Source organism: Neophocaena asiaeorientalis, unplaced genomic scaffold (assembly GCF_003031525.2).
Source record: "Neophocaena asiaeorientalis asiaeorientalis breed wild unplaced genomic scaffold, Neophocaena_asiaeorientalis_V1.1 scaffold40, whole genome shotgun sequence".
NCBI classification, from domain to species: Eukaryota; Metazoa; Chordata; class Mammalia; order Artiodactyla; family Phocoenidae; genus Neophocaena; species Neophocaena asiaeorientalis.
This window is the reverse complement of record NW_020185335.1, coordinates 15,676,771-15,690,813: the sequence shown is the minus strand read 5'-3', so window position 1 is coordinate 15,690,813 and position 14,043 is coordinate 15,676,771. Positions and strand designations below refer to the sequence as shown.

At 53.3% G+C, this 14,043-nt stretch overlaps 1 protein-coding gene across 1 annotated transcript in view; it reads right to left on the bottom strand.

Moving 5' to 3' along the window:
- Window positions 1-148, bottom strand: part of SPG7 (SPG7 matrix AAA peptidase subunit, paraplegin) — a 30,961-nt gene extending 30,813 nt beyond the window's left edge. The window contains 1 exon segment of the mRNA XM_024735607.1: window positions 2-148. Coding sequence (XP_024591375.1) covers window positions 2-138 — 137 coding nt within the window. The 5' untranslated portion in view covers window positions 139-148.
- Between the last annotated feature and the right edge of the window lie 13,895 nt (window positions 149-14,043).

Here is a 14,043-nt window from a genome sequence, read left to right as displayed (position 1 = left end):
CGGCCACCTCCACCCGGTCTTGGCGGACCTGCCTGGACTCCAGCCAGAGTAGGGGCCCCGCAGCCGCCCCGGCCCTGGCCCCGGACCCGGCCCCGGACCCAGGCGGAGGGCCCGCAGCAGCAGACACGCAGCCGCCATGTTGACTCACAAGCGGCGCCTGCGCGGTCGGGGCCTCTTCGGGGCGCCTGCGCGGTCGGGCGGGGCGCGGGGGGTGGGGGGCGGTCCTCGGAGCGCCTGCGCGGTCCGGGCCTCGTTGGGGCACCTGCGCGGTCAAGCTTGCCAAGCCTCAGTCCCCTGCTCGCGGATTCCGGCGCCGCACGCGGCGTCAGCTGCACCCCTAATCCGACTGGAGTTCTCTAGCGGTTTGAGGTGCCACCTTGTGCGGAGCGCCTCGAGTAGAGCTGAAGCCAAGGAGGGCATCGGAACGCCGCGCCGAGCCGCCGCTCCCGTAGGGACTTGGCGCAGCGGGTCCCGGGACTTCAGAGCGAGCGAGGGAGCCCGAGGGGCGCGGAGCGTGCGCAGATGGCAGGGCCGCCCGCGGCCCTGACCCCGACTTCGACCCTCAGACCCGGATCCTGACCCCGACTCCGACCCTCAGACCTGGACCCTAACCCCTACTCCGACCCTTGGACCCCGGCGCGGTCTGGGCGCGAAGAGGGTGCTGCCGAGGGGAGGAGGGCTTCGCTGGTCCGGGCTCTGGCCGCAGAGCCTGCCCGGGTGGTGCCCGGAGGGTCCTGCGGACGGAGCGGACGAGGAAGGGGCTTAGGGTAAGAGCAAGGACTTCAGGAGAGGGTAGCTGAGCCCCCCGGCGCAGGCGGCTGGCAATCTTGGCCTACAGATGCTTAATTTTGGAGAGGTAACCATCTCGTCCACTGTTATTTTCTCCTGGAGGCAGGCTGACTCCCTCTGGAAGTCGTGCCCAGCTCTGGAGACCAGGATCACAGCCCGGGGGACTTAGTCCGCTCTATCCCTGGGAGGCGGGGGGGGGGCGGGGTTGCTGTGGTTTTATCCCTGGGATTCCGGACCCCAGGGTCCCCGCCTCTTTCCCAGCCCCCCGGAGGTCTGGTGCTTGAACCCTTAGCCCTGAGACTGCTGATTGTGTTATGGTGATTTAAGTTTGTTTGTGTGTTTTTCTGTAATCCCCAAATTCCTAAGGTCATTAGACGATAACCAGTCTTACTGAGGGCCAGCTAGTGCCTGACTGTGTATCAAACATTCTTTTAATCTTCACAAGTGTGCAAAGTAAATGCTTTTACATCTATTTTACAGATAAGGAAACAGACTCAGAACACTTTAAAGTAACCTTTCCAAGGCCACAGCTAAGAATTAATGGCACAGAGTTTCAGAGATGGTCTGACTGGTTTCAGGGCCTGTGCTTTTCGCCCTATGGCTGTAAAGGTCATATGTGTCCCCCCCCCCACCGCCCCGTTGGTCCTGAAGCTGCAAAGGTTTAGGGACTTTTTTTTTAATGCAGCGTCCTGATTATAGGTCCCCCCTCTGGCAGCCAGGTTCTCGAGTGTGGTTGATTGTGGCGAGGGGGCTGCCCCTGTCCTGCACAGCTGGACTGCCTGCCTTCTCACTTTCTCTCTCAACAATCCATCCATCCTCCCCGGTGTCCTCCTTCACTGTTTCACCGTTTTTCTTTCACTGGTTAAACTGTCCCACCCACATTCTCCTGTCCACTCTCCCCAGACCAGTCCCGTAACCATGACCAGGCTTCCCAGTAGTTTCTGGCCCCCTTGCACCCTATCAGAGCTTGTGCAACGCCGCCCTAACAGGAAGTGGCTGAGCCCCACCCTCACCCGGTTCCCTTCTCACCCAGCACAGAGAATTTGTGACTCACAGCCTCTAACAAATTTGAACGTGTTTCGGGAGAGTGTAAGATGCAGTCCTGTTAACACTGTTTGAAGTAAAAAGTGGTATTGGAATCTAAGCTCTTTGCAGGAGGTTCATTTGGAAGCAGTGCAGGGTGATGGCAGGAGCTGGGCTTTGGGAAAGGAGTGCGGGCTTCTGTCCTTCTGAGTCTGTGGCCTTGAGCAATTGATTACCTTCTCCAAGCCTCAGTTTTCTCATCAGTAAAATGGGGATAAAGTTATCTGCAGAGTGAGGCTGATACTGGGTGTCCCACGGGGTTGTTGTAAAGATAAAATGCAATGAAAATACATGAAAGCGGCTCATCAGCTGGGAAGCCGTCCACATCCAGGATGTGGTGGGAAATGAGGTTCTGGGAAATATTAATTCACTCATCCAAACACATTTACTGAACAGCTGGGCTTTGAGAGCTGGCTGCAACCCAGGCCTCAGGTGAGAGGTGGACCTTGACTCTGAACCCCGCCCTGCTCAGTCCCAGCACTGCAGTGGCCTCGGGCGATGGGGGTTCAGTTAGAGAATTCAGATGCCCAGTGGCCTGGACCCTGGCAGAGAAGGACCTGGGTGGGGGGGTGGCCTTAGGAGACCCGGCTCCTCCCGGGCCCCACTCCTGAGGCACCGCCTTCACTTTCCTGAGCCACTCCTGTCGGTCACCTGCTCTCTGTTCTTTCTGTACCTTGTGACTTGTGTTTACTCAATTCTACTTCCTCAGCTCTCGGAACCCTGTGCACCTCAGGACCTTTGGGCTTGGCTTCCCTTAACTGTGTCAGAGGCCATCATGGTGAACTGACTGCGGCCCAGGCTTGTCTAGGCCTCTGTATCACCTCCCTGTCACCAGGCGGGAAGGGCAGGGGAGCAAGGCGCCTCGTCCTGCTGCCGTCCCTGTGACCCCTGCTGGGCTCCTCTGCCGCCAGCTGTCAGCCGAGGGGCTTCAGGCAAGCTGCTCTGCGGACATCTGTCCGTCCCCTTGTCTGTAAAATAGGAATAACACTTTAGCAGTCTGGGACAGAGGTTGATCTTTTGGGCCATCTTTGGTTTTAAGATATAAGCTCTGTTATTAATATCAGAGCAAATAATTTTTTGCTTCTTCACAAATTAGGCAGCTTGGCTGCAACTAAAGTGCTAAACTTTTTTTTTTAAATCACAGTTCCAATAAGGAGCTACTGTATAGCACAGGGAACTATATTCAGTAACTCGTAATAGCCTATAATGGAAAAGAATCTAAAAAAAGAATAGATAGGGACTTCCCTGGTGGTCTAGTGGTTTAGAATCCACCTTCCAATGCAGGGGGTGGGGGTTCAATCCTTGGTTGGGGAACTAGATCCCACATGCCTCGGGGCAACTAAGCCTGCGGGCTCTGGAGCCTGAGTGCCACCAGGAACACTAGACCCGACGCAGCCAAATAAATAAATATGAAAACAATAAAAATAGAAAAGAATGTATATACGTATACATATATATTTATATATACACGTGTATGTATAACTGAATCACTTTGCTTTGCACCTGAAACTAACACAACATTGTAAATCAACTATATTTCAATAAAAATTTTTAAAACAGCATAGTGACTCCACACTCGGGCCTGGTCTTTGGAGCCCTTTGGCTGTCGCATAAGGTAATGACTAACTGTGCCCATGGTGGTGAGCTGCTGGGCTGAGGCTGTCTTGCAGCTTTGAATGACCTGGCCTGTACCTAGATCTTTGCAAAATGCTAGGTTGTCATCTATAAAATACACTCCCCTGTGGAATGTTTGAATAAAGTCATCTGCATTTTGGTAAATTTTGTTTCTGGACTGCACATCTTTCTTAGGAAATGATTTCTTCTCGTATGGCTCACTAATTGGGTTTTACTCACACGTACAACAAGATTTCACAATATCAGATTTGTTATTGAAAGGAGAAAAGTCCATTATTATTAGCAAAAAACCTGTCCAGGAACTCGCACATGACTAAGTAGCTATGTATTCCTCAATAGTTCTCCAGACGTGGGCGTGGGCTTCTGGACAGACATTTAGGAGGGGCCTGGAAAGGGCAGGTCTGTGTTAACACCCAGAGTTCTGGACAGCACATGCCAAATTCATTAGTTTAACCACTTGCTCTGTTGATTATATCAGTTATCCATTGCTGTGTAACAAATTACCCTAAACTCAGCAAGTTAGAACAACCAGTGTTTATTACCACATGGTTCCTGAGTGCTTGGCCTCTCACCAGGCTGCAGTGCAGGTGACGCCTGGGGTTGTGGTCACCTGAAACTTGCCAAGTGTCCAAGGTAACGCCCTTGCCTGGCTCCTGGCCCGTGGCAGCAGCTCCTCACCGTGTGACTCCATGGGCTTCTCACGTAATGTGGTGCCACATGGGAGGGACAACCCAAGGGTATGAATCCCAGGGGGCAGGGGTCATCGAGGGCCAGCTTGGAGGCTGCTGCCCGCAGTGATGGTTGGAGAAGATGTCTGCTGTTTATACCTGCTCAGTAAAGCCCATCCACTGGGTTCCTCACTACCCATCGTGTGGCCCTAGCCCTTTGCAGCGTCACACTAGTCACCACGTTGGGTAGTTCAGGGAGAGGACAGTCATCCCCCAAGTCCTTCCTTAGGACTCATAGGTTTTTTTTTTGGCCGAGCCACATGGCTTGTGGGATCTTAGTTCCCCAACCGGGGGTTGAACCTGGGCCCCGGCAGTGCGAGTGCCACATCGTAACCACTGGACCGTGAGGGAGTTCCTAGGACTCCTGTTTGCAAACGGGGAGAGGACTTTGCCTTTGGGGTCACGGAGTCGAGGCGTGAGTTGACGGTGCTGCCAGCACCCTCCGAGCTGTGGTTGGAGCGGGCGTGGCCACAGCAAAGAGGGAGACTGCAAGGGAGCCTCCAGATCCATTCGCAGTGAGTGGGCACCCCCATCGTTCCCTTGTCAGGGGCCAACCCCTTTCCTACAGTGTGAGTTTGCAGTGGGTTTTCTGTCTGTTCACATTGGGGTTTGCCTGTCCAGGTCCTTTAGCCACTTGGGAGCCACAACCAGACACCCAGTGTTGACCTCCACGCCCTGGCACCTGTTCAGAAGCCTTGTCTGGGTTCCGCTGGCAGGAAAGAGGGATCGTGTCTGGATGTCCATCTTACAGCCAGTATCTGAAAGTTATAGGCTTGATATGTCTCTGGTCCCTCGGGTTACCTGTTAGGGGGATGACAGGATAAGGAAAGAAGGAAGGCCTCACTGTTCTGTGTTTTGTCTCCTGGGAGCTCCCCATTGGAGGTGCCCTGCAGCCAACAGGATGCTCTGGGATCCTGTAGCCACTAGCCAGATTGTGTGCCCATAACACACAGCTAGCAGCTGTCACGGAGAGGCTCCGTTTCACCCGCTGGACAGAGCATGCCGTCTCCTGGAAGGAGGACGGTCCCAGGCCTTTGTGCTTTTCCATATTAAGACACAGAGTGGCCACCGGCTGGCTGCTTCTGGACCCCAGGGGTCTGTGGCTGTTAATGGTTTATCAGCACATCAGTGGCGGGCCTGCCTCTGCAGATGTTCCACAAACCACATTGAAGTTGGACAGTCACAGCAAAACGGGGAAAAGACAGTAACGAGCGAGCGCTTGCAGAGGTCCTGGCCTTTCCTGCCAGCCCACTGAGGAAAACCCACCTTCCTCCGAACTCCTGTCCCGTTCCCTCAGACTCAGAGGTGGCTGGCCCATTCTCGATATTCTGTAGGGAGGACAAAGGACAAAAATAGCTCAAAAGAAAGGATGAAAGAGGCAGAGGATGGGGAAAACACACCAGTGCTGTTACTGGTCCAAAGCAAAGCTGATGGGAGATGGGTAGGAGGCTGGAGTTTCTGGGGGCGAGTTTTGGGGAGATTGGAGATTGGTGACAGGCCTCCAAAGAAGTTGCAGAGAAGGAAGGAACTGGAGAGAAAGGGAGATTTTTGTGGTATAAACTGAAATTGCCTTTGACAGATGTTGCATGGCTGTGTCCTGGGTGCTGAGGGCAGGAAGACCCTGCGTGGGCGGACGGGAGGTGCGGTGACAGGGACTGGTCTCCAGGAGGCCCTGGAAACCTGGGGAGCTTCCAGTTTCCCCCAGTGGCTGGCCGCTTGGCTTGCCTCGCAGTCCCAGGGAGGCCAGGCTGGCCGAGCACAGCGTCAGCACACAGGACAGCCTCAGCGCAGATGCGGCGCAAGGCGAGGGCTCAGCGCTCAGACAGGCCTCCCTCCAGGACAAGCTGCTGCGGCAGCGGCCACGAGGCTCAGGGGTGCAGGCGCGGCTGCCTTTTCTCTGTGACTGACAGGGTTGATTTGACAGAGGAACAGGTGGCTGCTTCTATATAGAATTTCAACCATGGCTCACATACTCCCCCCTCTCCCGTGGATCGTTGAAAAGATAGACCAGCACAGGCAGCCGGGCACCAGGATCTCCCAGCAGCTTCCCCGAAGGGGTCCTGTGTTTCCGGAATTCCTCTTGTGCCCCCTCCAGCCAGCCCTGGTTGGAGAGGGCACAAGAGATGGTCGGGTCAAGTTGGAGATTATTCGGAGACAGGAGGATACTTGGCTTCACAGACACCTCGGATCACAGTGTGCAAATTGGGTTCTGCCTTCTCCACCCCTGCTGCTGTATGTTTTATTTCGTTTGACAGTTTATTTGTTACTTGGGCCCTAAGGCAATCCTATATGAGGTTACAGTTTAATAAACAGAATAAACAAAACAAATCCCGTAGACTGTGTTTACAATCCGTCTCTACTGGCAGAAGGGAAGAACTGAAGCACCCTGAGGATGGACGGGGAGAAGCTGGCCTGGCCGGAACTCGCGGTTGCCACAGGGGTCACAGCCCCGAACACAGGAGCCCAGGGGCAGCTAGAGCACGTCTACGTGCACGTCGGTCCTTTTAGAACCCCTTTAAAGTTGTGACGTAAATCTGGGTTTCAGTGACAAACTGTATTAATTCCTGTAACACCGAATGCCCACGCGGTCCCCAGATTACCATATCGTGGGAGTTAGGTGCACGAGCAGAGCACCCGCCCAGGACCCCGAGAAGCAGGCAGGGGCTGGTTCTTAGGCTGAGGTCAGTGCAGGAGCCGGGCGGCTGGCGTCCAGGCCCTGCAGCCCGGGCCTGGGCAGGGCACGTCCTCCACAGCAAACCCATCGGCAGGTGCCTGAGTGACGTGCGGGACAGCTCCGGGGCCATGTGCGAGCCCACGAGCCCCTGAGGCTGGGCTGAGCTCCATCTGTATGCGCTGCTTCACCTTCTCCCATCTCCCCGTGATCTCCAGGGCCGAGCCTCCTCTCTCCCTCCTTGCTGTGTTCCCGCCCGCCCATCTGGTGGCACGCAGCTCCGTCTTCTGGACCGCGGCACTTTGGGAACAGCAGTCCCCACAGCCCAGCCACGGCCCCCAGGCTGCCGAGCGCCTGTGCATCCTGCTCGCTCCCGTGGGCATCCGAGAACTGGAGCTCGATGCAGGGCAACTCTAGAAATCAAATATGGGAAGGACGATCCCAGCACGAATGTGAGCATTTCCTTAGGTTTGTGGTCACGGTTAACAGGTGTCGGCTGCGTTGTGCAAACCATGCTGGGTGGGTTATTCTTCGTGAGAATCCGGCCAGGTAGGTTCTCTCATCCCCCATTGCAGGTGGGGAAACCGAGGCCCTGAGTGAACGCGCTGCCCTGGGTCACAGTTAATAGGGGGCAGAGCTGGGGTCTGAACCCAAGCAGTCTGGTGCCAGAGTGTGTGCTCTTAACGACTACTGTCGTGGGAGAGGGATCCGTGGGATCTTGTCTACAAAAGATGGAGCACACACCCACTCCGGAGTCCGTAGTCATGGTCATCTTGCTGTTCATGTATTAAATACACGTTATGCATTATTTTATTTAATTAATTGATTGATTGATTTTTGGCTGCGTTTGGTCTTCGTTGCTGCGCGCGGGCTTTCTCTAGTTGTGGCGAGCGGGGGCTACTCTTCGTTGAGGTGCGTGGGCTTCTCACTGCGGTGGCTTCTCTCGTGGAGCAGAGGCTCTAGGCACGTGGACTTCAGCAGTTGTGGCACATGGGCTCTAGAGCACAGGCTCAGTAGTTGTGGCGCACGGGCTTAGTTGCTCCCTGGCATGTGGGATCATCCCGGACCAGGGCTTGAACCCATGTCCCCTGCACTGGCAGGCGGATTCTTAACCGCTGTGCCACCAGGGAAGCCCCTATGCATTATTTTTAAATGTTTTTATATTCTTTGGGACTTGACCTTGGCATGACTGGTGCTTGGTCAGTGCAGGCCTGGCGCGTTCACAGCTGCACCACCCTCTCCTCCAGCTAAGCCTTTAAATATGTAGATTCTACTACGTAAGAGCCCAAGACTTTTTGATTATGTGGGTTGTATCTATTGATGTTTACCATGTTCATGTCAAAACCGAGAAATGTTTAAGACACAGGAAGGCATGTTCCTCAGCTGTCAGAGGGACGTCATTGTCCCACGTCACGCGTGTGCACTCAGGAACAGAGGGAAACAGACACCTCCTAGTATTGTCAGGAAGAGAGTTTTACCTTGCTGACACCCACAAAGAGTCTTGGGGACCTCCCCCAAACCTCTCTTTGCAAGCTGTGGTCTAAGGCAAACATGGCAATTCTTTTTTTTTTTGCGGTACGCAGGCCTCTCACTGCTGTGGCGTCTCCCATTGTGGAGCACAGGCTCTGGACGCGCAGGCTCAGCGGCCATGGCTCACGGGCCCAGCTGCTCCGCGGCATGTGGGATCTTCCCGGACCGGGGCACGAACCCGTGTCCCCTGCATCGGCAGGTGGACTCTCGACCACTGCGCCACCAGGGAAGCCCAAACATGGCAATTCTTATGTAACTAGAATTATTTTTTTACCAAAGATATCTATGAGTGTCATGCTTTTTTTTTTTTTTCAGCCACACCGTGTGGCTTGCAGAGTCTTAGTTTCCTGATCAAGGATTGAACCCGGGCCTTGGGCAGTGAAAGCGTGGAGTCCTAACCACTGGACCACCCAGGAATTCCCCACAAGCATCACACATTTAACAAGGGAACTTAGATTCAGGATTATTCTGTGGATGGACCTAGAGATCGTCATATTAAGTGAAGTAAGTCAAACAGAGAAAGACGAACATCATGTGATATCACTTATATGTGAAATCTAAAACATGATACAAATAAACTTATTTACAAAACGAAAACAAGGCTCCTAGACATAGAAGACAAACTTACTGTTACTAAAGGGGCTGCGGGGAGCAGGGAGAGAGAAATTAGGAGTTTGGGATTAACACATACACACTACTGTATATAAAATATCTTGTAATAACCTTTAATGGAAGAGAATCTGAAAAAGAATATGTATATGTATATATACGTATACCGAATTACTCTGCTGTACACTTGAAACTAACACAACATTGTAAATGAACCATACTTCAATTTAAAAAAAAAAAGAAGACCATTAAAAAAAAAAAGATTATTCCTTTTGGGCCCTTCTCCAGCTAAGACAACTTCAAGTACCAAGGGACAATTTGGGGAGTTTGTTTTTAATATAAAGTCTTTACTGAATTCAGCATTACTAAAAGTTTCTGAATTTACCATCCTGGAAAATAAGCACTGTGGTTAGTTGCAGGACTGGTACCAGCCAGCGGGCTGCTGTCCTATCCACCGTCACCAGCAGAGCTCAGCTGCATCTCCAAGGGCTGCTTTCCAGGGATGGCGAGGAACACGGCCTCCAGGGACGTCCGTGGCTCTTTCACAAATCCAAGGAGAGGGGCTGCAGGCGGTGTCATGTCACTTACTTGAACGTGTCTGCCTAGCAAAGCTTCTGGCATATTCTACTCCAGTTACGTTATCACCAAACGGTGCTTCAAGTCCTGACTGACTGTGAAAGTGTTAAGAGATCTTCGTGTTTTGTCGTGGCTGTGACACTGCCCAGCACACAGCAGGCACCCAGTCGTTTGTTGAATGAGTTCATGTTCACCTCCCAGCTGAGCAAGGCCCCAGCCTTCTGCAGGCTGAAATTCATCACATAAAACATTGTGCAAGTGTGGGACAGCCTTACTAGGAACAAAGTCTTAGGAAGACATCTTTACTCTCAAGCTTCCTACTTGGATTTGTGATGAATTCATTAAAAGAATACATCATGACATTTTGACTCTAACATGACATCAAAACAGGTAGGACTACAGGAAAAGTACTGGGTACAGAGTTTTAAAAATTGGCGGGTGCTTCCGGTGGTCCCAAGGTCGGGGACCCCAGGAATATCTGAATGCTGCTTTCTGCCACAGTTCCTCTTCCTCCTGAGGTTTTGGGGAAAACACACCACAGAGCTATGGTAACTGGAAAGCAAAACGCATAATAGTTTACTGTGAAATGAGCTTGGGCTCCAAATTCTAGTGCTGAGAACGCTGGCAAGCTGGGGTCGAGCACAGGGCTGAGGCTGGGCCAGCTGGGCCCAAACCCAGATGTCAGTTCTTATCACATGGCCACAGGGAAGAGAAAGAAGGGAGGTGCCAGACTGTGGGCCTGCTCTGGCCACTCGGCAAGGGAGAGAGGAGCCCAGCAGGTGCAGCAGCCCTGCGGCTCTCCCAGGCCACAGCACAGGGGTGTGGGTGGGCAGGGGAGCGTGGAGAGGTGATCTGTGCCATCGCCCGGGGTGGGGACCAGGTAGGACACATCATTTCTAATGCGGGAGGGCATCCAGCATCACCGGGCCTTTCTGGAGCCATGAATGGCTTGTGTCTGGTCAACAATTAGCTCCTTTTCGTTCCAGGGACACGGACATGCTGGAGCGTGAGTGCCTTTGGCAGGAACCTGGTTTTGTTCATGGCTGAATCCACAGCTCCCAGGTCAGTGCCTAGCAAACAGTAGGCCCTGTACGAGTGTTTGCAGGATGAATCCAGGTGCTTTGTGTGGGGTGCGGATGGGCTGTGATGAATCCAGTCGAGGAGCAGTATCGGAGGAGATGTCCAAGCACAGGTACTGTCGGGGCCAGGCCTTCCTGACTGGGCTGGGGGACGCTCTGGGGATGGAGGATGGCCCCGGGACTACGTGGGTGCATGCTGTGGATTTCCCTCCAGAGCTTCCGAGTCAGAATCTTGGGGTGTGCACAGGTAACTGCACTGAGGAAAGTAGGCTTCCCAGGCAAGGGCTGGAGAACTACCCTTTAGGGATCAAAATCAGGAATTTGTAGATCTCATGTTTTGCTTGGCCACACAATGTTTGGCAAATTAATTCCTTTTGTTGAAATGTCCAATAAAAATTTAATTTCCAATAAAAAACTGGAAGACGTGGCAATGCTGGCTCTGGCAGCCCCCTTCCGCCCCCTTGGCCCAGCAGGCGGTTGGCCCCTGACCCCTGTCCCACCACCCTGCCATCGTCCGCCTTCACTAGGTCCCTGTTATTCTTCCTGCATCTCTTTTCTCTGGAACTGCTGTGACAGCTCCCCTGTTGGCCTCCTGTCCTGTTCACACTGTTTCAGCAGGGCTGCTGCTGAGCCGTTCACTGCAGGGGCTGCTTGCAGGCTAAGACACAGCCCCGTGCCTGGACACCTTGCAGGTCCTGGTCACCTCTCTGCTGCTATCCCCCTAGAGCCCCACAAGGAGGCCCAAGCATCTCAGACTTAACTGTACAAAACTAAGCTCTCCCCCGCCACGTCTTTCCAGCCAATGTCGATTCCATCCCAGACATCTCTCTTTCTCTTGCAGCCCACAAAATCTTGCCTACTCTATCTTCAAAACACATGCCAGATCACACTGTCTCACCAGTCCAGACGTCACTGCCACCTCTTGCCAGCTCCTCTGGGCTCCCATCATCTCCAGAGAGACTCTTTCTTTCTCTCTTTCTTTGGCTGAGCCAGGTCTTAGCTGTGGCCCGCAGGATCTTCGTTGCAGCATGTGGGAGTCTTAGTTGCGGCATGTGGGATAGAGTTCCCTGACCGGAGATGGAACCCGGACCCCTGCATTGGGAGCGCGGAGCCTTACCCACTGGACCACAGGGAAGTCTGGCGACCCTTTCAACAGTAGGTCCCTTCACCTCCCTGGGACCTGCTGTGGCTTACTTTTCATTCAGAGTGAAATCCTAACTCTGAACTGGGACCCTCACCAGCCACTTCCCTCATCTCATTTGCTCCAACTTTGCTCTGTGCTTGTCGGGGCTCCTTCCTGCCTCCTCCTGGGGTGCACTTCCTCAATCCACTTGCCTTCTCCCTCACTCTGTGATTCAGCTCAAAGGTCATCTTATCTGAGTCCTTCCCCAGCCCCCATTACTCCACATTTAATACAGGCCTTAGAATGGTGGCAGGCACACAGTAGGCACTTAAAAGCCCTCAATGTGTTCTGAACCAATGAGTGCTATCCCTCCAGACACCACGAGGGGAGAGGTGCTGTCCCTCTCTCCACCTTCAGGACATGGGTTAGTCTGCCCCTTTGCCCAGGGCTGTCCAACAGAAACAGAATGCAGCCAGGGTATGATTTAAAATTTCCCAGTGGCCACAATTAAAAAGAAACAGGTAAAATTAATTTCAACACTATATTTTATTTAATGCAACTGTCTCAAATACTATCATTTCCACATGTTGTAAATACAAAAAATTTACTTTTTTTTTTGTGGTACGCGGGCCTCTCACCGCTGTGGCCTCTCCCGTTGCAGAGCACAGGCTCCGGATGCGCAGGTCCAGCAGCCATGGCCCACGGGCCCAGCCGCTCCGCGGCATGTGGGATCTTCCCGGACCGGGGCACGAACCCGCGTCCCCTGCATTGGCAGGCGGACTCTCAACCACTGTGCCACCAGGGAAGCCCTACTTTTTCTTTTTTTAAAATTTATTTACTTTTGGCTGCGTTGGGTCTTCGTTGCTGTATGTGGGCTTTCTCTAGTTGCGGCGAGCGGGGGCTACTCTTCATTGCAGTACGCGGGCTTCTCATTGCAGTGGCTTCTCTTCTTGTGATGCACGGGCTCTAGAGCGCAGGCTCAGTAGTTGTGGCGCACGGGCTTAGTTGCTCCGCAGCATGTGGGATCTTCCCGGACCAGGGGTTGAACCCGTGTTCCCTGCACTGGCAGACGGATTCTTAACCACTGCGCCACCAGGCAAGTCCCCAAAATTTACTTTTTTACATTTTACATTCTTTTCTTCTTAGTACTAAGTCTTCCAAATCCAGTATTTTATATTCACAGCCCATGTCAACCTGGACTTGTCACATGTGACTGGGGCAGCCTCACTGGATGTTCTGCACCACAACTTACTTGGTAGTTCTTCTTTAACCTTCTGTCAGCACTTTGAGTGTCAATACTTAAGTAGGGAAACCTGCAAGCCACTCCCCAGACAAGACCTGATTTTCACTCAGTATTTTTAACTCCCTACACTACTCTTTCAAAGCACCTATCATAGCCTGTAATTAGATACTTGTATGGCTATTTGATGCACTACCTTCTGTTCCTGGTCGTTCTCAGTGTCTGATTTAGTGCCTGGCCCTAAATGAGCAGACACTCAGTGAACGTTTGTGCATTAACGTATTCAGTGGCTTAATTCTTTCCTTTTTTCTACTGTATATTTTTACCACATAGTTTCTGCTTCTGTGGAACTTCGCTTTGCTTTTGCCTTAGTATGTTTTCAGATTATTTCAAAGCAAATTGCCTCCTTATTCGTATTTCCTACTTTCAATTCTCTATTTGGTTGAGGTCAGTGTTTTTCTTTTTGTTTTTTAGGCCGCGCCGCGCGGCTTGCGGATCTTAGTTTCCTGTAAGGAAGCAGGTCTGAGAACTGACTCGGTTGGCGGACGGTTGGTCCAGCACCCCTTGGACAGCGGCAGGTGCAGCCAACGCAGGACGGACTCGTTGTGAGCTGACAGAGCACCGATGGCCCCAGCCCCGGGCCCTCTCTTCGCGGGCGCGCCTCCGGACCAGCTGGCGCCGCGGCCGCACCGCAACACCGCGCCTTCAGGCGCCTTCCGCCCAGACCCGCTCCCGACCGTTCCCTTCGCCGCTTCCGGCACTTGGGCAGGCCAATCGTCACGTCCGAGAACAAAAGACCCGCCTCCTCCGCGAGCCAGATAGCCAATCCGGCTCCTCGCTACCCCAGCGCCCCGTGCGCCAGGACGCAAGACCTTGCCCAATCCGTCCGCGGACGTGCTTCTGGTCCCGCCCCTGCCTGTGGTAGAAGCTGTCAATCTCGGCGTCCCCCGTGGCCCCGCGTTCACTTCCTTCCCGACGCC